This window comes from Rutilus rutilus (assembly GCF_951802725.1).
Source record: "Rutilus rutilus genome assembly, chromosome: 6".
NCBI lineage: Eukaryota > Metazoa > Chordata > Actinopteri > Cypriniformes > Leuciscidae > Rutilus > Rutilus rutilus.
Genome location: NC_140214.1, coordinates 5,848,647 through 5,874,068, shown reverse-complemented (window position 1 = coordinate 5,874,068; position 25,422 = coordinate 5,848,647). Strand labels below are relative to the sequence as shown.

General features: G+C 37.1%; 1 protein-coding gene across 1 annotated transcript; it reads left to right on the top strand.

The window, feature by feature from the left end:
* Positions 1–12: 12 nt before the first annotated feature.
* fyco1b (FYVE and coiled-coil domain autophagy adaptor 1b) lies at positions 13–24,072 on the top strand. Its single transcript, XM_084411968.1, has 18 exons — positions 13–100; positions 585–685; positions 1,999–2,105; positions 3,135–3,260; positions 7,357–7,463; positions 8,569–8,712; positions 9,088–9,181; positions 10,208–12,307; positions 12,383–12,475; positions 12,980–13,089; positions 13,204–13,371; positions 13,542–13,685; positions 13,998–14,191; positions 14,561–14,681; positions 15,033–15,134; positions 15,868–16,078; positions 19,608–19,717; positions 22,517–24,072. The coding sequence occupies exons 2-18, from the start codon at positions 634–636 to the stop codon at positions 22,593–22,595; spliced, it is 4,062 nt and encodes a 1,353-aa protein (XP_084268094.1). The 5' UTR covers positions 13–100; positions 585–633; the 3' UTR covers positions 22,596–24,072.
* Positions 24,073–25,422: the final 1,350 nt, after the last annotated feature.

Sequence of the window (25,422 nt, the reverse complement as noted above, 5' to 3'; positions counted from 1 at the left end):
CAGCGTGCTGTCAGTCAATCTAAGGAACCGTCCCCTGTAGTGGCAGCAGGGTTGTATCTACTGTAAACACTCGATGAGGAAGATCATCTTTCTATATGAAGTATGTCTTTATTTACGTCTATTTATCATTATTTACATCGGTTTATCTTATATACATATATTTATCCTGACGATTAACTGTGCTTGTAGAAAAATGACTAAAACGATATGCGCTGTTCAGAAGTTGTAAAGTTCAGCAGGTGCGTTAACATAGTCTCCTCAGTTTCATTTAAAGATTAAAAATAATTTTAGTTTTTTAATCGTGGTAATCATAATATATTATCTAAGGGTTTGTGAATTTATGGAAGTTCTCCACGTTTAAAAACAAAAGTAAAACTGTCTAATAAACCTGCATAACTCACGAATAGGCTAACTTACATTAATTATTCTATTGCTCTTCTTTTATGTTATGATATCAAGTAAAAGTATCATAACATTTATGTTATTTTATGACATCGTATACTATCATAAACAGTTTGAGATTTACTGTTTTATTGTTGCCTTTATTCTTTTAGTACAACCCTGTTTTTTCTTTGGTCTTACAGGCATAATGTTGACTTTATGAACCATCCACACTAACATATTCAGCCCACCATGAGTACAGTTGGAGAAAACCAGCTGCAGAGAATAATCAGAGATCTGCATGGTAAAATCTATGTCTCCATCTCTCCCTCACACCCTCAGTGTGATGTATTGCATGTGCTCACAGTCATGTGAACTGAGTGTCTTGACACTGTGATTGGACAAGAAATGATAAAGCTTATACACCACATTATTTCCCCACATACTCTGTATTCTCATAGGTATTCAGCAAGCATGTTATCTGCATGTGCAGTGTTTAGATTATAATCTGTGAAATTTGGTTCATTGGTGTTCATTTATTAATATAATGTTTCTCATTACTGTGTGAGGTGCAATTAATTGTTCAAGGTCTCACCATAATGGAAAGCCTAAACATATCAAGAAAATATAAATAATAAGTGGTAACTCATGGAAATCCTAATATGTTACTGAAATTTGGAACTAGTTTTACTTAACTCAAACATCATGCAGTCTCTTATAAAAAGTCTCAATATATAACAATCAGGGCTTGACATTAACTTTTTTGCTCACCAGCTACTGTGGCTATTGGTTTTTCAAAGTTACAGCCACTCAGCATTTTCACTGTCCCCAATTTTGACGTCGATACCATGTGGAAAAGCTGCCATATAGATATTTTTAATATAATATCATAATTGGGCAGCAGGTATATTAGGCTACTATCACTTTGAGACTTGACACACTGATCCATTATACTGTTACACATGCGTTTGATACTGTTAACATGTTTAAGTTCAAACATAACTTAAACATAACTTAACTGTGTTTAAGTTATTTAAACTTGACTGACTGTGTTTACGTGAATACTCACCAAGACATTATTTTGTGTGTGTTTGACTGTTTAAGCGCAATAAGCAGCAAAAAAGAACTCGGTTTAGTGCTGAGAGGCAGCTTTATGTGCGCGCACTTTGGGTGTGAGCACAAAATCTGCAGGAATAAGTACAATTATGTGCAATATGCGCAATCCCACGCCGAAGTTCAAGCGCTTAACATCAACAATATTCATCCGGAGCAAATGAAACGAGTGAGTGAGGAGAGGCGGGTTTGAGTGTCACTCGCTCTCGGAGAGATGAGAGAGAGAGAAAGAGCAGCCGGTATCGTCTATTTATTCTGCGGAAAATTAGTGTTGGAAGCGTTTCAGATATTTCAGTATCGATATGTAATGAAAAAGCAATATTTTTGACAAAAATATATGTATTATATACAATTTTCAACCGGCCAAGGTGTCTAGTAGGAGTGACCGCGTTACACGCAACATCTGAAACGCACCCGCATTTGGCGGGGTTAATGTCAAAGCCTTGATAACAATATAACTCTTTATGTAACTTCATTTTAATGTAAATTGCACTACACCTGCAGATGCCGTTTCTGAGTTGAGCAAAGAACATTGTGACACTGGAGAGCCCATCACCGATGACAGTTCCAGTCTTCACAAGTTCTGCTATAAACTGGAGTACCTACTGCAAGTATGGCACAGTTTTTAAAGTTGTTTTACATTTAATGCTTGAGAGATTTCTTTGCTCATCATGAAGTTAAAATTAGGGGCCGCATGGAATCTGCACCTACAAAATTCAGCAGAAATTTCCACATCAAAATCCACACAAGTTCTACACATCTCTGTCCCATCTATGTTCCTTGATTGGATTTAAAAATGATCTACCAATAATATTGGAGGACCTTCAGCTCTGTATTATTATTATTTTTTACCATATTTAAATAAGGGTCTGATAATTTCATCCATACTCCTTTTCTCCCAGAGGACATAATTAAATCGATTGATTGATTAATTTTATAGCATTATTTTTTTTAAATAATTAGTTAAATTAATAAAATTTGAATTAATGTTCTTAATTTCAATTCTCAATAATTCTCAATTATATACTGTTATATTATTTAATGTTTTGAATTATTTTTATTTTTATTTTTTATATTTTAGTTAAAGTTTTAGTAATTTTCTGATGCGCTTTTGTCTTTTATATTATGTTTTTTTTACCCCCCCCCCCCCCCCAGTTTTAGTAATTATAGTTTATTTAAGTTATTTGCCAAAGCAGGATTTCTCATTTTTGTTTTTTGTTTTTAATGTAATATGTATATTTTATTTCAGCTTTATTTCAATTACCGAAAACAAATTTAAATAGTTACGGTTTTAGGTTTAGTTAAGAAGAACAAAACTGATTTGACAACTGTAACTTGTAATAATATACATATTTTTTTTAAATCCGGCAATAATTTATATCCATTCCACAGATTTTCGCCCACAATCAGTGCAGGAAGTGTGGAACAAGTTTGCAGATTCTGGTGGAACTAGTTTTAACTTGAGCAAAAGTCGAATGTCATGTAGAATGCCAGTTGATGCACCTAAACAAGATTATTGTAGATCTTAACAAGACGTTCTATGGTGACCTGAAAGATTGGTGATCTCCGCATTCATATTCAACCAAAAGTCGCGTTTAGAGTGATTGCTTTGAGATTAACCTGTTGACCGTTTTGTCCAGTTTGACCAGAAAGAGAGGACCACGTTTCTGGGCAGCAGGAAAGACTACTGGGACTATTTCTGTGACTGCTTGGCCAAGATTAAAGGAGCTAATGACGGCATTCGCTTTGTCAAATCAATCCCCGAGGTAATCCACTGCACGAGCCCAAAGCTCTGCAGGAAAACACATCTCTTCAGCCAGTGCGTGTTTGGCTCCAGCACATCTTCTCATTTCTCTTTCACAGTTTCATGTCACTGTTTTTCTGACATTTTATATACAATTTTTTTTTTATATCCACCTCTCTGGAGGGTTTCAAGAAGGAAGCAGTGACACTCGGCCTCAGGTTGGTCATGTGCTCTTAGGTGTTCGACTAGCAGTAGAGGCTCTCGCAAAGATTATTGTTCTGTTCGTTTACCAAAGAATTGTACATTATACACAAAGGCAGGTGAATTTTAGTGCTGTTTGTTAAGGCATGCATAACTATTACTTTGGGTTAGAAAAAAAAACACTAAGCTTAAGTATTAAACTTTGGCACACAACTCATCAACTCATACCTTAAATCATGCAGCTTGCTGTGGAGAGATGTGCTATTACTTAATTAATTTATCAGCCGGTTGGACAAAAATTAGGTGGAAAAATCATTGAAGGAGGGACCTGAGCCTTATCATGTACCAGAATATTATTACTATTTTGACCAATTTTGGATCTAAGCAGCAATTACCCTGGCTCCAGTATGCAACCACTAGTACATCCTAGAAACCAATTAGCAACATCCTAGCAATCTCCCACAACATACACTGACACTTCAGTTGTATATGTATTGCATTCTCGCACTCATTCCTGTACCATTTTTTCAGAGTAGGCTTTAGTGAGATGTTATCATTCTCTTTGTGCACAATCATTTTAAGACACTAACCTGTTTTACTCACAGTTTAAAATTGAATAGATTATTAGGACATTTTCCTTCTTTTTTTTTTTTCTCCTTTGAAGAACAACTTTAACTAATACATACAACAATTCCTTTGCCACTGAAATGCAGGTTTATGTGAGTCTTGAATCCAGAACAAATCCAGAAATCCAGCATCAGCTGTGGTAGTGTAACGTTTCCATCTGGTGTCCTTATGCTCTTTGGTCACCCACTGTAATCCTCCATCTGTTCTCCTGCCCATACTGTACCAGAGACAGACATTGTTTGTGTTTAGAATGGCATATTACCATACTATTCATACAATAATTTCAGTTTGCAGTGTGTGTACTACACACGTTTTCTGTATACATGGAATACTCAGAGGTCCTATTACTACATTTGCCAAATTGTGCAGAATACAACCAGAGCACACTGCACGGATAGTGTATCCCACTATGCGGTGCACTCAGCTTGACCTTTCATTTCTAGTGTGCCAGACCAGCAGGAAGCAATATTGAACATAATATCTTGACTATTTGAATGCCAAAAGTTTTGTTTTATTTGTTAATGCTAAAAAGGAATAAGAAATGCAAAATAATTAATTTTAATATGTGACCCTGGATCACAAAACCAGTCACAAGTCGCACAAGTATATTTGTGGCAATAGCCAACAATACATTGTATGCGTTAAAATTATCGCTTTTTCTTTTATGCCAAAAATCATTAGGATTTTAAGTAAAGATCATGTTCCATGAAGATATTTTGTATATTTCCTACCGTAAATATATAAAACATTTATTTTTGTGAGTGAATGCAGCACAATCGCGAACATAAATGGAAAACTTTAAAGGAGTTTTTCTCAATGTTTCGTTTTTTTGCACCCTCAGATTCCAGATTTTAAAATAGTTGTATCTCGGCCAAATATTGTCCTATCCTAACAAACCATACATCAATGGAAAGAAACTTATTTATTCAGCTTTCAGTTGATGTATGAATCTCAATTTCAAAAAAGTGACCCATGTGACTGGTTTTGTGGTCCAGGGTCACATATTATGCATTTTAAAGTGCCCCTATTATGCCATTTTAAAGGTTCCTAATTTTGTTTTGGAGATCACCTACAACTGGGTTACATGCATCAAATGTAAAAAAACACTCATTTTCTCATAATATACAGTGCACATCGCCACATTTTTCATTGATTCTCAAACGACTCGTCGGATGAATCAGTCTCTCTAAATCCCTTCTTTCCGTGAGCCTACTCTGCTCTGATTGGCCAGATGGCCCAGTCTGTTGTGTGTTCTTTGTGACATGCAAGATTTATTGTATTAAAATTTAAATGCAAAAGAAAAGGCATTAGAGTCGGCTGTTTTTGTCAATTTTAAGTTTTAATTTAAAATGTTTGCGATTTTAATATAAGTACATGGTTAAATATTTTACCACTTGCTTGTGCAAATTAATATATAAATCTATATAGAAGTAGCCTAATGCATTGAATAATACATTGTTTAAATTGTTTAAAAGTGAATACGTCTATTATAGAGTGTATGTGTACAAAGAGAATCGCAATGCTGACAGCACTATTTTTTTTTAAATAAAAGTTGCTGATAACTTCTGGATTTGAAATTAAAATAGTGAGTATGTGTTTGTGGTACAGCCGTGGATCAGTTTCGAACTGCAAACGCAGCATGTGAAAGCACTATAGCGCGTGCTGCTCCTGTACCGCATACAGGCCCTGCACAGGAGTGTGTGAAACGGACGTTAACCTCTGCTTTCTCATCTTACACATCACACTCCACTGTTATGGTGGCCATTTCAGTAGATTTACTCTCTAACATTGTTGTGGAAACACAATAAGCATGGAAACTATGTGTTATGGTAATATGGTATTATGGCATTATGCAAATGTCTTATCTAGTGACGTGTAACCGCTACGCTGTGGGATTCAGCGTTGTTCAGAGTTGATTCTTTCCTTTGCGAGACAATAACTTTGCAGAACTTTTACATTCACAAACAGCCATATTACACACTGCATGAAAGGGAATATTCAAAAAAACATAATAGGGGCACTTTAAAGTGACCCTATTATGCTATTTTAAAGGTTCTTAATTTTGCTTTGGAGGTCTCGTACAACAGGTTTACATGCATCCATGAATTTATTGTTATATTTTTATTTATTTCATTTTCTCATAATATACATTGCACATCACCTAATTTCTCAGACAGTCTGAAATCTTCTTTTGAAGATTCAGACTCTAAACCCCTCCTTTCCGCAAGCCTTCTCTGCTCTGATTGGTCAGATGGCCCAGTCTGTTGTGATTGGTCTACCACTTACAGCGGGTGTCAGAAAAGGAATGCCTATTACCATATTTAAATTTCAACTCTGGATCATCCTTAGCACTTGTATACATAGTGATACGAACAGTAACGATGGCGTTTTTTCGTATCCTCATCCTTTGGAAGTGCATGCAAAGTGGATTTGCAGCGCTGAAAACAGCATCTTCTCGACATGTAGACAACACACACCGAACTCTAGTGTTTGAGGGCGGGTCAAAGTAGACGTTGGCAGCGGGCAATGAAGACCTGTGTTGGGGGTAATGCATTACAAGTAACACGAGTTACATAATCATTACTTTTTTCAAGTAACTAGTAAAGTAATACATTACTAATAAATTTAATGCAGAATATCAGTTACTTTTTCAAATACGGAATGCAAGTTACTTTGTTTTCCCAGTTATTGACTGACACCTCTTCTGTCCCCATGTTGAGAGAAATTGAGAGCAAGTGCAGATGCGTTGTGTGTGCTGTGTAAACATATTGTAGTTGTCTCCAACCCTGCTCATTGAGGGCTATCATTTTGTTTTTTAAGCAGATAATCTGTACACTGACCTTTGAACTAATATTGTTTCTTTTCAAAACTCAAATGTTTGTCAGGTGTTGTTACACTGTAAAATATATATATATATATATAATATAATTTTTTTTTTTTTTTTTGAAAATACAATTTCAGTCTTTTTATTTAAAAGTTTCATATTTAGTGCAATGTAATCTTTGTAATTATTTATTATATTTCTGAGTGAAAATTGTTTCTACACCACATTTGTTATCCGGCGTAACTCTTTTGTGAAGTTCACGTGTGAACATTTTTCAACATGTCTCATTCCATTATCATAACGATCTTTTGGTTTTTGAAGCTGTTGTATTGTGGTCAGGCCAGACTTGTGTAATCTATATATAGTTAACATGAACAGATTTTATTCTCACGTCTCTGTGATTTTAAAACATGTGTATCTTTTTTATCAAATGCAGTGTCTATGTGTTTATTTTGTGTGAATTTAGCTGAAGACGTCATTGGGGAAAGGACGGGCTTTCATCCGCTACTGTCTGGTGCACCAAAGGCTGGCAGACACTCTTCAGCAATGTCTTATGAACTACAAAATCACATGGTAATGTGTTCACCAATAATTTGACCATCTTAATGGGAACTTCTCTTAATACATGTACAGGAAGATTATAAATCATAGCTCAAAACCAATAGTTTTGCAATCTCAAGTGCAAAGTATCACTTGTATTTCCAGTAGACATCCAGTAAAATGTTTATGAAATGGCATTAACTAAAAATTGCCATGAGAAAAAGAAGTAATGAAGATAGAATGTAGCAGTATGACATTCGAGTGTTCAAGTTCAAGTTTATTGTCAATTCTACTATATGTACAGGACATACAGAGGATTGACCCATGGTGTAAATCCCCAACATAACACAGACAAGTATTAAAAAAATATATATATATCAATCACAATACAAACATTTTAAAAAACATCAGGCACATGAGAATTTAAATATGTTTACATTATAAAGTGCAAACAGAATGCCAAAAAATTCTATTAATATATAGAATTCTATTAATAATTCTTGATAATATCAGTATTATACCTGAGACTTGTTTTTGAAATATTATGAACTCAAACTTGTAAACAACACTTTGTGTGCAAAGCGTAACCACACTTGACTCTCTAAAGTGTGGTGAAGAATTCACACGAACATAATGTGTATGCATGAAACCAGACACTAGCTCTACTAACCAACTTTAAAAGGTTTAGGCTTCAGAAAATTAGTCTACAATAAATAACATGTCATATTTATTTTGCGTATAACACAACATGGTCATGTGAATAAAGAATGTTGATGCATTAGTGCATATATTAATGCATTCATTAAAAAAATCAGTCATCACCATTATGACAGTTTTTGCAAAGCTGTTTTTTGCATAACAGAAGTGTTGACGCTTCCACATTAATTTCTCTTCCTCCGCCTGCTTTCACTTCTCTTCTAAAACTTCTTGTCTTAAAGTAGCATACTTGCATGTAATGTCAGCGATTTTTATTGTAATACTGACACCACAGGATATGATGCACAAAGGCCTGTGTTTGTGTTATAAACGCAAAAAGCAAAAAATTCACTGAAATGCAGTGTGTAACATCTCTTAGAAACAAACATTCTGAGAACTTCAGTTTTGTTTATGATTAGTCACTGATTTTTGTTTCTCACAGTGAGTGGTATTATGAACGCAGTCCCTTCCTGAAGTCCCATCTGAACATCGATATCATCAACCACCTGTATGAACTCAATGAGGTCCAGTTTGATGTAGCATCCCGAGGTCATGATCTTGACTCTGACTGGCCTACCTTTGCTAGGTAATTCATAAAGTTTCAATCTATGTATATCACAATAGTAATGTACAAGTATTGACTCTAACACATTTTAACCAGTTGTATTTTTCTATTAATTGAACAATCTGTTTTTAATAGCATCATTACAGTACATGTAAGCATTTTATTAAAGAAAATTCGCTTTCACATAAAAAAAAACAACAACATATGATCCAAATACTTTTTTTCAGTATTTGCATCTGAATTAGGGATCAGGAAAGTAGTACACAAAAGGGCATTGCCTACAATGACTTTGTAACTTTATCTAAGCTCTACATAAATGTGTACTTTTTTAGCCTATGTACTTCAAATGAGCAATACAAATTGCATGCTTATTATGTGTTTTTTTTACACATAAAGAAAGACTTTGGGATCAGCTCTCTCATCTGGCCATGTGTGGAAACCACCCAGTCGCTGCTCTAGTGTCAACAGTCTGGTCAGCAGTTACTCACAGGTTTGCTAACAGATTAGAAACAGCATTAAAATGATCAGTTCTGTTCATATCCTCTCAATCTGTGGATACATGTTGTCAGATGTATTAATTAATTTATTAATTTCATGCTGGGGAACTGTTCTTTTAAAAGCAATCTGCTGTAATATTGAGTTGCCCCAAATAAAACAAAACTTTTATTTTTATATTTTCAAAATATTTATTGGTAACTGTTTACAATAACTTTTATTTTTATATTTTCAATATATTTATTGGTGACTATTAGTTAATAAGCAAAACATTTGTTACAGCTGTTCATTGTTAGTTCATGCTGGCTCAGGTCTGTTAAATAATATTTACGGATACGACTTTCGATTTTAATAATGTAATAGTACATTTTGAAATTAACATCAACTAAGATGAGCCTACTAAATGCTTTAAATGTATTTTTAATTGATGTTATGTTAACTGATGTTGGTAACTCATTTTTACAAATGGAACTTTATTGTACATTTTTATCATTTTTTTATTTCAGTTTTGTCATTTTTGTAACTTCTACTAATATTTATATTTTATTTTATTTCAGCTTTATTTTTATTTATTTTTATACTTTTTTATTATATATTTTTTTTACAATTTGTAAGTTTTAGTTAACAATAATAACATTGCATATGTAGTCACATCATAGGCATACATGACTACAATATGGAAAAGGGAGAGGTTTTCAAGTGTGTCTCTCAGTAATTCAATTAAAAAATTGAAAAGAGAGCTGGTACTTACTCTAAAAAGTACCTTTGCTATAATGCAATCAGCACTCAGTTCTTCGAGAACGTAATCTTATTATGTAAAACACATTACATGAATCATGCCACGATGAATGCTGTTCATTTTAAATTTGATGTCTATTTTTAATTTTGGATTCGATACCACAATACCAGTAATTTAGTGTCTTTCATTATCAACAATGGTCTAGTTTGAGTGGTTGCACTTTATTTTTCACTGTTGTCGTTAGTCACTGTTGATTTAATTAAAAATTTTCCCCTCATGCAGCAAGCTCAGGAGTTTCTTCCAGGCCAGGAATTTGGCTCCAATCTGCTAGGTGATCTGGGTGAGTTGGGCGAGCTGTCTTGTAGCCCTTCTGAGGACCTGCGCATTGAGCTTGACCAATCAGAGTTGAAACAACAAGTGCTCCAGGAGAAGGTCCATCAGCTCACCAGTGAGGCAGCTGATCTGAAAGCCGTGCTCAGTGACCTACAGGAACAACTCTTGGCTAAAGGACCTAATCAAGAGAAAGAAGGAGAACAGTCCTCAGGGGAGGCTCTCCACACCACCACACAGGAGCTGGAGTCTCTACAGACATCAGAACGCAAGCTAGAAGCTAAGCTGAGCATTGCGGAGAACAGGAACATGGAGTTGCTGTCAAAGCTTGACGGAGCTCTGAGCGAAAAAGGACAGCAGGCCGCCAACTACTGCGACTCAGCCTGGAAGATCCAAGAGCTCCTGACCAAGCTAAAGGAGGCTGAAGAAGAGAGGATTGAGTCTAAACGAGAGAGCGAAGACCGGGCTAGACTAGCTGAGCGACTTTCCCAGGATCTGACGCTTCAGAAAGAGAAGGTAAAGGAGATGGAAGGCAAACTGGATACATGTAGAGTCTCCGCCGATAAAGAACGAACAACTGCAAAGCAACAGGCTGATGAGCTGCAGGTGACCATTAACCGCCTTCAGGGAGCACTATCTCTGAAGGAGCGGGAAACTGGGAACCTCCAGACACAACTTCAGGATGTGCAAAGGACATTGGAGGCCCAGGAGAGTGAACTGGAGGAGCACAAGAAAAGGATGCAAGATGAGTTGCAACATAAAAGTGCGCTTGAAGACAAACTAAATACAAAGATGAATGAGTTATCCACCAGTACCCAGAAGATTCGGCAACTAGAGAATCACAACCAGCGGTTGACTGCAGAGAGTCAGAGCTTTCAAGGGCAAGCCAAGAAACTGGAAGAGTACAAGACCCAGTGCACAAGTTTAATGGAGATCAACGCCAAGCTGATCCAGACTGTGAAAAGAAACGAGGACAGCAGCAAAGAGCTGGCACAAACCAAGACCGCTCTAGAGAGAGAACTGATCACTGCACAGGCCTTCGAGAGGCAACTGATAAGCAGACTGGAGTCAGCTGGACTGACTGTAGAGAACCAAAATCTGGAGAAGTGCATACTTAACGGCCAGACGAACAATGAGGAAACCGAAATTGAACAACTTGGGGAGAAGAGTATATCAAGGCTGGAAAGATTAGATGACAGTGATGCAGTCCCACAGGAGAACAAGATAACATCTTCTAGACAACTACTGGAGGCCATTGAATCCTCAAGAACTGAAAATGGAGAATCCACTTCCAGGTTGGCTCTGGCTGAGGCCCAACTTGAACTCAACATGAAGGAGGTTTCCAGACTTCAGGAGGAGGTCATGGAGCTCCGGGCACAGCTATTGGTAAGCTCAGAGGAGAGGATGAAGATCCAGGCTCTGCAGGAAGTGACAGAAGCCTCCAGAGAAGACCTCCGTGCTCAGACAGAGCAACTTAAGTCCCAGGTGGAAGAGCTAAACCGTAGGCATGTGGATGAACTGCTACGCTGCCATGAAAGAGAGGACTCTTTGGTAAAACAGAGGGATATGGAAGCCAAGGCACGGTCAGAAATCCAAACGAACATTACTGCCATGAGGGAAGAGCTTCACTTGTTGAAAAAGCAGAACAGCACTCTTGTACTTGAGAACGAAGAGGCTCGTGAGGCCTTACATAGGGCCAACACTGAGACAGCAGAGCTCGGGGTTCACGTTTGCATGCTGAAGGGCCAGAATGAGGAGGCTCAGTTGCGATGGGAAGAATTTTCTACCAAACTGCAGGAGGTACAGATGGAGGCACAAGAGGAGGTGGAAACTCTAAGTGATTCGATGGAGGCCATGAGTAACGATAACGCAAGACTCCAAGAGCAGGTAAAGCAGACAGAGGGACTCCCAGAAGCCATGCAGAAGTTGCAGGAGAGACTTGAACAGGTGGAGGAAGAAGCCAAAAGCCTCCAAGAGATCCGGCAGAGGGAAGTGGACACACTGAGGTCTCAGTTGAGCGATGAGGCTGCGCACCATCAAAGTCAAATACAGGTAACTGAAGTAAACGATGCTTATGGGTTTTGGATTTGTCATATTGAACAACTGTTTATAAATGTCTTTCTGAAGGGTCTGAACGAGGAACTGGATGCACTAAGGAAGAGGTTGGAAAACGAAGTTGAGAAAGTCTCAAGTCTTGAGTCCAAAGTGTTGGAGCTTGAGGTATTATGATCTCATTAGATGGCTGTTGAGGCCATTTCCCATTACTTGGCATTTCACTACAGAGTAATTGACAAATCTGTGAATGAATCAAGTGAATCCTATATTAATGCACTGGATAGTTTGCTGTAGTCTTGGCAACTTTTAAACAGCCGACTCTTAGGGGCTGTCCACACAGAACACACTTTTGCTTTCCACTGCGCTGAATTGAGCATATAAAGCTGCAGATGACATAACTTCAGTGTGTGCTTATAATTAACAAAACATTATTATGCTTTGAAGTGGATGTTAATATAATTATAATTTTAGTTATCTTTATAGTTATCATTCTTGGTGTGAATGGACCTTTAGGCTATCATAATGCTATTGAAATTATTTCATATAAAGTATTTAGCATGTGACTCTGAATTATTATTATGAATTATTACTCTGAATTATTTTGATCAGAAGACTTACATTTTGGAAAATAAACAGGTTTTTGCTTCCATGTGTGTTTTTGTTTGAAAGTCCGTCAACAATCAGATGATCGAAACGAAAAATGCCCTCGCTGATGATTCTGAAACAAAAATTCATCAGAAAGAGGAACAGATAAAAGACCTCAGACTGGACTTATCAAGGTAAGAGATTTCTGTACTGCTTTTCAGGTAGACCATACATTAAAAATGTAAGCGCATAACACATGAAAACAAAAAAACAAGAGTTGATAATGGCCTGATCCTTGTTTTTTTCAGAGCTGAGAAGGAACTGGCACTTGCTCAGCAGTCCTGTCATGAACTGGGTGTGAACTTAAGCAGAAGTGCAATGGAGAAGCAAGACATTGAACTGAAGATGTCTGCAGAGATAGATGACCTTTATCGTACCAAAAAGAACCTGGAAGAGAGACTTATTGAGCTCATAAGGTGACTTAGACACTTAGCCTACCTACTAATGTTTTTTTCTGCTCACATTTATCTAACACATCAGGAGATATGTTACCTACAACCCACAAAACTCCACTTAAAAATCCCTTTATTGTATCTGGAAAAATTGTTGCAAGCTGTTCTTCATAGAACTTTGGCACCCCCTGTAGGGAGAAAGATGCTTTATGGCAGAAGTCAGATGCACTGGAGTTTGAACAGAAACTGAGAGCTGAGGAACAGACAGACAGAGACGTCACATACTGCCTGAGCTGCCGCAATAACTTCGGCTGGATGCTGCACAGACACAACTGCAGGTTAGGGGTGAAACTTTTAGGGGAAACAAGCATTTTGTTATCTGTTATAAATGTCATGTCCTTGCAAGATGCAATGGAGTGTCTGCATGTTAAGTCATGACATAATGAATAGAAACTTCAAAATAACAGCATTTATTTGAAATATAATATTTTTTAACATTATAAATATCTTCACTTTTGTCAATTTCGAGAAATTTAATGCATCCTTGCTAATAAAAGTATTAATTTCTTAAAAAAAAAAAAAAAAAAATCGTTCTGACCTCAAGCTTTTGAAAGGTGGTGTATGTTTGAGTTTTCTATATTTTTTGGCAGGCTATGTGGGCGCCCATTCTGTTACTACTGCTGCAATTATGCTGTGAGTGTCCAAGGCGGTGTTAAGGAGCGCTGTTGTAAGGACTGCTTCACTCAGCACAGTGCTGGACAAGAGCGCCTCCCAAAGGAAAATTTGGGTGGTCTTTTACGCTCAATGTCAAGCCCAACCCGAACCAGCACACCTAGAGTCCCTGGTGAGATGTTATAGAGCTCAAAACTGACATTCTGATGTGACGTTATATATTCCAAGTGTTCTGGGGGTAGATAATAAGGTTTGGTAAAAAAAGAAAAGAAAAAAGAATTCCTGACCTTGGCCGTTGTTCTTCTGTGCACTGCTATGGTACGTGCGTGTTTGTAAGACTCTATTTAGTGCCGCAGTTCACTCCGACTCACCTAGAAAAAGCACACTAGTTCTAGAAATCAAGATAGCTAGGGTGAACTATCCCTTTAAAGGATGAATGAAAACCTATTCTAGTAGACCCCAAAAACAAAATCAAGACTTTATAAAAGGGCCTAATGGGTCCCCTTTAATTCTGCGTGTAATGTGACTGTTGTCCTCACAGGGGCACTGAAGTCCCCTCGGCCAGATGACGCAGCGTATGACATCATCACAGAAGAGGAGGTGAACTGTGTCCATGACAGTGACTCATACTACACTGCACTGTCACCAGAGACACAACAGCTGTGAGACACACACACACACACACACACACACCTGTCTTGTTAGCACAGATTCTCTGCACTAAACACAACACTCTGAATTTGTGCTGAAGTAACAAACTAAATTAAATTTGCTCCTGCTGAGCTGAACTCAGTTTCATTATTGGACTTATTTATCAGAGCAAATCTGACATGAACACATGGTGCCTGCCAGTGTATCTTAATGTACTGCTAAGTAAACTACATGATATTGAAACTTTCTGGCTTTGTTTTAATTTCATTTGTATCATTTGGTATGATATGTGCACTTTTTTTATTCTGTGATTAAATAAGTGTATGACAGGAAATTAAATGTAAGTTCATATATGTTTTCAGAAGCAGAAGCAGCAGTGACATCGCCAGCACAGAAGATTCAGATGAGCTGATTGGCTCTGTTCAGGATGCTGAGATCTGCCTGCTGAAATCTGGAGAGATGACGTGAGTGAGACACACAATGCTTATGATTTTTTTGCTAAATTATTGTTATCATTATCATCATTGTTATTAATATTATTACACTTACAAAAAATAAATCTAGTATTGCAATGTTTATTTATTCCCATGACCAGCGATGTTGATCACATTTTTTCCCCTTTAAATTCTTGACCTATTGCTTTAATGGAAAAAGTAATTACTTCTTATGTATAGTTAGTAAAGTAGTTGTTAAGTTTAGGTATTGGGTTGGGTTAAGGGATGTAGAATAAGGCATTAATATGTGCTTCATAAGTACTAATAAACTGCCAATATCCTACTTATATGCAATGCATGCTAATAAGCAACTAGATAATACGGATCTTAATTGGATCCTAAAGTGTTTCCCAAATTAGTTTACTGAAATATAGAAAAAAATTATATACTGTATTATTTATAGTAAGTTGTAAAGTATTTATTGACCTGCCTTTAATTTATGCTGATTTTAAATAAATTAAAAATATATTTTGCATTTTTAATTTATGTATAATCATTATGCATTTTTTATTACAGTAATAAGAATGTAATAAAAAAAAAACTCAAAAGGAAAACTTTCAGATGCATTACGTTAATGAGAATTTAATGGAGAAATGTGCATATTTGTCATGAAAATAAATAATGTCAAATTGAATCTAGTATTGCAATATTCATTAATTTCCTTGACCAGCAACGGTGACATCAGTGATGTTGTGTTTCACAGGCTGTCTGTGCCATTCAGTGTAAAGGACGTGAATCAGTTTGGCGATATATCCAGAGAACTCTTCATCAAGTCCAGCTGTTACAGTGTCATTCTCATAACCGCTGCACATCCGGGTGCTACGATCAGCTGGGTCTTCTCCTCTGAACCCAAGAGCATCGCCTTCAGCGTGGTGTACAGAGAGAACACCGATACGCCTCTAGAAGAGGCCAAGGTAATGTACTGATTAGAAATGTAGCTTGTTGATGTTTTAAAGGGGTGGTTGATTATGATTTCACTTTTCTAACTTTAGTTGGTGTGTAATGTTGCTGTTTGAGCATAAACAACATCTGCAAAGTTACGAAGCTCAAAGTTCAAAGCAAAGGGAGATATTTGCTTTTAAAGAAATCGTTTTTTAAGGACTACAACAAACGGCTGGTAGGGACTAGGGGTGGTGAAAAAAATCGATTATTGATTAATCGCGAGTATGTTATGGACGAGTATGAATCAATTATTACATTTTCAAAAATCGATTTTTTATAAAAAAATAAAAATAAAATAAAAAATCCACTCTGCGTGCATTTAGAGCATGTTATGTTATGAGAGGCGAATCACAACTACTTCAGAAAACCCAGCACAATATAGGAACTACCAGGCAGTGACGTATGTGTACGCTGAAATAAAAAGTATTTCACCTCAGAAAAACGGACGTTCCTGTCCTGTCAGCCGTTATACTGTAGCCTACTCATAGCGCACACTCTTCAATTGCACGCGCAAATGCGGAGGGGCGCGCCGTGTATCGCTTCACTGTATAGTGCAAAGGAAACTACGAGCATGCAACGTTGTTACGTTGTAAATTAGTAAGTCATGAAATAAAAGTAAAATACCAATAAATCACGTTACTGGTACGTCGTGTGTTAGCTGAGAAGGATTTGCATGCAGGTATGATTTTCATTCTATTCACCAGGAGCAGTTTCCATGTTTCATTAACAGTTCTTGTTAGTATTGTGTATTCACCATGGTAACTGTCGTTTCAATATTAACCCCAAAATGCCACTTTATTTTCACTTTGTGTTATTTTTTATATTTGTAAAATACTGTGGTGGCTCATACCAACATTGTATTAACACAAGCTAGTTTGGGACTGCTATTTAATATCTTTAGCTGAACACCTTGTCTTTCTAGAAGAAAATTGTCCAGTTTCTACAGTATGTTGGTTCTGATCTACTTCCTAAAGGAAATAAGCCTTTCATTTATTTGTTATTGTTTAGTTCAACTTGAGTCACAACACAATGTGATGTATTCATTTCTGTGTTCTACAGAACATAAGCTACATACAAATAATTCTGAAGTTATAACTACACGACACAGAAACTGACTTTTTAATACTGCAATCACTTTGTAGTGTATTTTCGTTTACTGTTGTGAACTGGAAAATCAATAATCGCTAATCGAGAATCGTTAATAATCGAAAATCGACTGTAATCGAATCGGGACTTCAATAATCGTAATCGAATCGAATCGGGAAATCAGACAGATTAACCACCCCTAGTCTTTTTGTTTTTTAAATTTCATTTAGTTTACAGTTAGCATTCTACTTCAGTTACTTCACATAATCATATCAAACCTTCCTAGAATTGAGTGATTTTAGAGTTAAATATGGTAACACCAGACTTTATATTTTTCCATGTTTTTTATATGCATTTGTCAAAAGGTATGCGTTTATTATTATTATTATTTTAAACATCGCCTTAGAAATACTACTACAGCTTGATGTACTCAATGTAATATCTAAAAAAACTACAAAAATATGAAGCAGCACAACTGTTTTCAACATTGATGATTATAAGAAATGTTTCTTGAGCAGCAAATCAGTATATTAGAATGATTGCTGAAGGATCATGTGACACTGAAGACTGGTGCTGAAAATTCAGTTTTGCATCACAGGAATAAATTGCATTTTAAAATATATTAAAATAGAAAAAATATTTCACATTATTTACTGTAGTTTTGATCAAATAAATGCAGCCTTGGTGAGCACAAGGTACTTCTTTCAAACCGTTATAAAATCTTACAGACCCCAAACTTTTGAACAGTTGTATAGTTTGTATATTATTGAATAGCAGTGGTTCCCAACAGGGGGGTCGCGGCCCACAAGGGGGTCTCGGCGAGCTCTCTGGGGGGTCGCGTCATATTTTGAAAAGTTTTGATTAATGAATTCAAGTCGTCCGTAACTTTTTCTATGTTAAAAATGTACAAAATGTATATAATGAGCGAGTTCATCATGAATCCATCTTCCAAACCGTGTTTTTTTTCTTATTCTGAATCACTATGGTACACCTATAATAAGTGTTTATATTGGGACTATTTAACACTGGTTCAGATCGCCGCCGCTGCGGAGTAGTGGTACTTGACCTGCGTGACTCGTCATAGCCAAACACAGAGAAGTAATTCCGGCTCCAAAAGACGCATTATTCTGTTAACAAACGCATGTTTATTAAAGATCGCTATAGCGCAAAAAAAAGGAATGCATGCTTTAAGGAGAACGATCATATTACATTAGCTAATTTTATCCATTACCTGGCCTGGCTGACCAAAAATGGGATTTTAACCATGACAGCCTTAAAAACCAAATACATATGGGCCAGACTGACCCTTGAGGATGATAAAGATGTCTTACCCTGTTAAAGATCTCTCCACGCATTGACCAAATTACTCACGACCAGCAGATCCTCACACTTATTGATAAAGCCTCACAAATAACATGCAAGTATTGAGGTCCCAGACAGCAGTAATTTTGTAATAGCCTATATATTCATTCTTTTTTTTTAACCTACACACCAGTGTGAATACAGATTTTTTTTTTTATTGCGATTCAAATAGGGCCAATTTATAGGCTACTCTTAGGCTTACGTTTTTAAATTACAAATGGCCCACTGATGTTTTTGTTATTGTATTTTCAATATTAGGCTATAGGCTATTATTTGTGCATAAACATATCTGGTTATAGTAATAAACATAGCCTACCGTTTGCTTGAAAACAACATATTTTGTCATCCTTGCTGCTAGCCAACAAGAGCGATAATATCATTAAATGTGAAGGGGGGCCCTAAAATATTTTCTTGGGAAAAAGGGGGTCTCAGACAATAAAAGGTTGGGAACCACTGTTGTATAGGATACTGTACTACTATATTAGATGTAAGAGATATTTCTGATTACAGACAGATACTTTGAGGTCCAAAGAGGATTTGGATTCAGCAGAAAAGTGAAAGTCCCATGATAATGCTATGTGTGAACAAAGCTGTAACTTTTAACAGTTACACTGCTCTAATATAAGATTTTGTCATGGAGTTTGAGCTAGACAAGTTCTGTTGGAGCTGATGCAATTACTCTACATCATTTACCATTTTAACAAACTAGTGTTATATACAAGTTTTCCAGCAGAACACATAATCTCCGGACAGTAACAGAAGACTTTAACAGTATTTTCCCAGTGGCGTGTCAAGCAGTTGCAATAAATATATACGATGTCGAAAGCCGTTGCTTGCGTGAATAACAGATGTGGTACCTTAACTGGAGATGTTAATTCAGCAATTTTACAGCAAATTAAAATGAACATGGCTATATCTGTCAAACACACATTGCACTGAGTGTTGACAAAAAGAGACCACAGCACTTCTCTCCTGTGGCGATGACATCTGGACAGCTTTAGAAATCTTAGTGTAATAATGAATGGATCCTAAAACCTGGTTCTTCCTTTTCAGGTTCTGATCCCTCTGACGAGATGTAACTCTCATAAGGAAACAATTCAGGGTCAGCTGAAGGTCAGGAACACTGGAGAATACACCCTTATCTTCGACAACTCCTTCTCCAGGTAGGAGATCAGTTCATTTGCGTTTTCACATCTGGCTCGTTTCGGAACCTTGTGCGATTTCTCTCTTAGTTCGGTTTGTTTAGGCATACAGGGCAATCACGCTTGGATCTGCACCAAAACAATCGCTCCGAAATTGGCTGAACGAGGTGGTCTCGGCCTGGTTAAAAATGAAGTCTGGACCAACAAAACATGCGGTACCATAATTCATAACGGGAAATGTGTTATATCAAAAGCAGCAGTGTCTGACTCTGTGAGTGAGCATATTAGTTATCGCAGTTGAACACCGAAGAGTTAGCAGCCGAACTTAGCCCCGCCCACAACATTTGAGGTCGGGAAGTTCGGTCTGGACTTGATCCGTTGTGGAGCAACTATGCTCGAACCAGAGCTGTTTGGATCAATCAAATTGTCAGGGCGGGCTTTATACGATGATGGACAGATGATCAACAGTGACGTAATCATCCACGTCACCAAAGACCGCTTGAGTTGAATTCGTTTACAACAAAGATGACCGCCGCTGGAGAATTGAGATGTCTAGATTCCGCCATCGGGTCTGTTATAGAAGATATCGACAGCGCATTCATTTTAAAAGAGGAACAGAGAACCGCGATGAAGGCATGTGTTGATCGGAAAGATGAATGAAGAACATACGTCACTTACTCCGTTGCTCTTGGTTGTAGGTCTATCCAATTGATTGCAGTGGCATTTTCTTTCCTGTTTCGGTTGAAACACGCTCCATAATCACAGCCCAATGGAGCAGTATCAGACTCATATTCTGACTAGAATCTGAGTATGACGACGTCAGGCTACCAAAGAGTGTCTCTTCATCTTAAAATGTTGTGTAAGTGCTCTTCTCCATGCATTGCAAGAATGCTGTCCTGACGAATCCTTGACTCCCGCTCTAACTGCATTATAATTTATAAACTGATATTAATACGTATATATACAAGAGTTGGACAATGAAAATGAAACACTGGCCAATATAGTGTTGGAGGTTTCATGCTTATATATGCATGGCCCGGTGGCCAATCTTCACTGATTTTACATTCCATCAGTAAGAGCCCAGTGTGACGGTTGAATTTGCAGAGGATTAGCACAGCTATACATAAAATATGCAATCCACACAACATAATGGGAAACATATCAGAGCTCAAAAGAGGACAAAATGTTGATGCGGTTCTCGCTACAGGAAGTCTTTTTGGTGTAAGCCACGGTATCCAGTTTAATGTTGCCATACCACAACACAAGACAAACCACATCCAACAGGGGAAACTGTCTACAAAAGAGGAAGCTGTCTGAAAGGGATGTTCAGGTGCTAACCTGGATTGTGTCCGAAAAAAACCCCAGAAACCACAGCTGCAGCCTGTAGAATAAAACCACACTGCAGAATAAAATGCGCACCTTGACTCAACTGTTTCCACCAGAAATGTTCATCAGGAGCTCCACAGAGTCAATATTCATGGTCGGGCTGCTATAGCCAAACCCATGGTCACTCATGCCAATGCCAAATGCCGGTTTCATTGGTGCCAACGCTGCAAATCTTGGGCTGTGGACAATGTGAAACATTCTCTGATGAGTCCACCTTCACAGTCTTTCCCACATCCGTGGGAGTTACGGTGTGGAGAAGCTCCAAAGAGAGTCAACACCACTGTTGCGTGCCTGCAGTGAAGCACAGGAGTGGATCAGTGATGGTTTGGGCTGCAGTATCATGGCATTCCCTACTGTGCTTTATGGACACGGCACTGCCAAGAACTACCGAACCATTCTGGAGGACCATGTGGTCCTAATGGTTCAATTATGTAACCTGAAGAGGGCGCCGTGTATCAGCGTGATAATGCACCAATACACACAGCAAGACTTGACAGAATGGATTGATGAGCATGAAAGTGAAGTTAAACATCTCTCATGGCCTGCACAGTCACCAGATCTAAAATGTTTTGAACCACTGTGAGGTATTTTGGTAGTCTGGCTATCACCAGACCAAGCTCAATCTTTTAAGATTGAACATTAGTCTGGGGAGTCTGCTCTGTATTTTCTACTGCACAAGAGGCGTGATCAACGGGCATAGTTCAAATGACTCTGTACGCAATTGGATAGTCCTTCAACCAATCAGACCAACGATCCAGGTGACGTACTTTGCAGCGAAAACTCCAGGCAGGAAATGTGTCAACAAACGTGTTGGTTTGTAGCATTGATCAGCGGTTTGAAGAAGCAGCAATGGCATCGATCGATTTTTGCAGGTTGTGTGGTATTTACACCCACTCGAGCGATTTGTTTGCTAAACTAAAGAAGCCATTGAGCATCGTCGAGAGGTTAAAAGGAATTGGATTGGATTAAACCCGCCAATAGCGTGCCAGGTGGATAAGCCAGTTTGTGATTGGTCTCCGCAAATTTGTAACGGAAGCAGGATTGAAGAATGTACAGGTTTCCAGCCTGAGCTGCAGGGCGAAATCAAATCGCCGGTCTAGTATTTTGGAGGAGCAAGTAAGAAAAAGTTTGCCTCCACCAGCATCTCATAGTGACCCGGCCACTGTTCTGAAAGAAGAATGGCTCAGAATCCCTCTGGCCACTGTGAAGGACTTGTATCTGTCATTTGAATAAGTGTTTGCTTGTGTCACGACACAACTTGACAATACATTTTAAGGGATGACGCAGAGGAACGTAAACAGGTGAATGCTGACCAATAAGAGGACAGTTTTACTCACATGTGACTTGCAAAAACACATTTTGGTACGCTTCGAAAATGCCCGTTTCAGAACAAAGAAGTCTGACGACATGTTTTGTTGTTCTTCCTGTTTGCAGGTTCGTCTCAAAGAAGGTCCTGTACAAACTGAGTATAGAGAAGCCAGAGGAAGCCAATGGAAGTGATTGTTCTTCATAAGAGAACAAATCACGCACACTATTCCGTCTGTGCCAGCTCAAGGGACTGCTTGTCGAGGATTATGTCTATTCATCAAGCCAAACATGGTGCATGATGCTGCTTTCACAATCACATGAAGGAGATACGAAAATAGACTTCACAAGGAAATGAAGCATTTTATTTATCATTTTTCCCCCTTAATTTCTTGTCCTATTAATAATGGAAAAATCTAATTCAAAAACCACATCCCTCTTATGAATGCTTTTAACATACTTTTGGCTAACTCTAATAGCCGGAATGGCACAATATCTCTGACATAGTTATCAATAAATCTAAAGGGAATGGATGGCAAAAAAATTTAATAAAAAAATCTGAAATGCAGTGAAATATAGAGAGCTGTGTGGTCAGTAGTAAAATAGATGAAGGTTGAAGGATAGGAGATTATGCACTACAGAAGAGCTTTATTCTTGTTTTGTAATTAAATTAGTGAATGTAGATATGCTGAAAATGCTTATACGACATCAGGTTTCTCACATACGCCTGTCTTGTTTCTTTAACACTCTGTGTTAACTCTTTACAATAAGTTTTCATTTATTAACAATAATTAAATGCATTAACTGACATGAACTAACAGTGATTTTGACAGCATTATTACCCTTTGTTAATGTCAGTTAATAAAAATGTTAATGTTCATTTTAGTTCACAGTGCATTAACTAATGCTAAAAACTTTTGATTTTAAAAATGTATTTGTAAATGTTTAGATTAACATTAACTAAGAATAATAAATGCTGTAGAAGTACTGTTCATTGATAGTTCATGTTAACTAATGTAGTTAACTAATGCTAACCACTGAAGCCTTATTGTAAAGTTTTACCCATTATTTTATACCATCTGTCTAATAAGTATAACACAGATGGTAAATATGGAGGAATTTGTGTCTATAGATTGGAAACTAATATATTTTCTTGTGAGATTAGTATATCTCACATTCTGGGCATCATGGGCTTTTTTTTAAAGCTTTATAAGTCAACTAAGACTTCTATGCAGACATAAAATCTGTATTCTGAAAGGACGCGTACACTGTAATAAGTGGCAACTCCAGTTCCTGGCAGTCTTGTTTATTATCAACCAAAAAAATGCATTTTCATTCAGCTGACGCCAGGCAAAAATGTATAAGCAATAACTCAGTGACTGTTTTTTTTTTTTATTTGCATAAATAAGATTTTTTTGGCAGCCACACAGTGCAATAACTCAAGATGATGAATATTGTAAATGGCACTTTTTGTGATATCTAAATTTTAATAAGAAGCATTGATACTTTAATAAAAAGCATCAACACTGTTGCACTTTCTGAATGTGCTTTAGAGGCTGATGACGGTGCTTGATCAGAGGACTGTAAGCATATCAGAGTGACTGGCGGTCATTTTTTTTTACTGTAAAGAGCTGTGATATAACAGTAGTGAAATGGAGCTTTTGAAATAAAACTACCTGATGGCATGACTCTTCTTTTTCAACCCCCCACCCCCAACTTTATATCTACAGGTATACATGTTTTTTCCCCCTTAGGCCCACAATTGATATCTAATTGTTTAAATTGAGTTTGCGATATTTAAGACATGATGTCAATTTCCATAGAAATGACTATTGAAGTTTGTTCCTATGGAAACTTGTTTCCGCCATGAAATAAAACAATTTAAAAGATAATTGCAACTTTTATCTCATAATTCTGACGTTTTTTTCTCACAGTTGCGAGTTTACATCTCGCAAGTCGTACTTTTGTCCCCTCATAATTGCATGATAAAAACTCGCAATTTGCGAGAAATAGACTTGCAATTCTGACTTTTTTTTCTTTTGTTTATCTCACAATTCTGACTTTATAACTCGGAATTGCTACTTTATATCACGCAATTCTGAGAAGAAAATTCTGTTGTATGTAAACTTGCGCGAGAAAAAAAGTGTTTCATTCCTTCCATATGTTTCCGCCACAGAATGAAAAAAAGTAATTGCGACTTTTTATTCTGATTTTTGCGAGTCTACATTTTGTAATTCTGAATTTTTTTTCTCAATTGCGTGATATAAACTCGCAATTGCGAGTTATTAAGTCAGAATAGTGAGATATAAACTCAGTCTTTCTTTTTCATAAAAATTTGACTCGGAATTACGAGTTTATATCACACAATTCTGAGATATAGAAATCAGTATTGCGAGATAAAAAAGTTGTATTTGTGAGTTATATAAAGTCAGAACTACTAATGTATATCTTGCTATTCTGACTTTGTGGCTCGCAATTGCGAGTTTATATCAATTGTGAATATCAATATTTATTGTGAAATAAAAAGTCGCAATTATCTTTTAAATAGTTCGATTCTGTGGCGGAAACGAGCTTCCATCAATTAGTCTTAATTAATTAATTAATTAATTCAGCTCTATTTCAATTTTTTTTTCATTAGCTTTAATTTTAGTTACCAATAACAAAACTGCGTATGACAGTGTATAATTCATGTCGTATAGATAAAAACACATAAGCCTTTTTAAATAACGTGTAAATAATGCACTCTAATGGCATTGCCATCTGCTCCAGCAATATTTGTATGTTCTTCACTGTGATAAGCTCAGTCTCTATGCATGTGTCCATAAGGATATTGATTATTCCCTGCCAGGGCTGCATCCAGTCTTGCTCAGATGCCGGTTGCCCGTGGTTACGGCAGAGCGCCGTTGATCTCACCGTGAAGTCCATCTGAACACAGCGTGTTTGTGGTGCAGAGTCCAGATCATTTCCCAAGGTTAATGAACCCATTGTAAATCAGATCACATCCTGTGACCAGCCTGCAATGATCAGAGATTTAC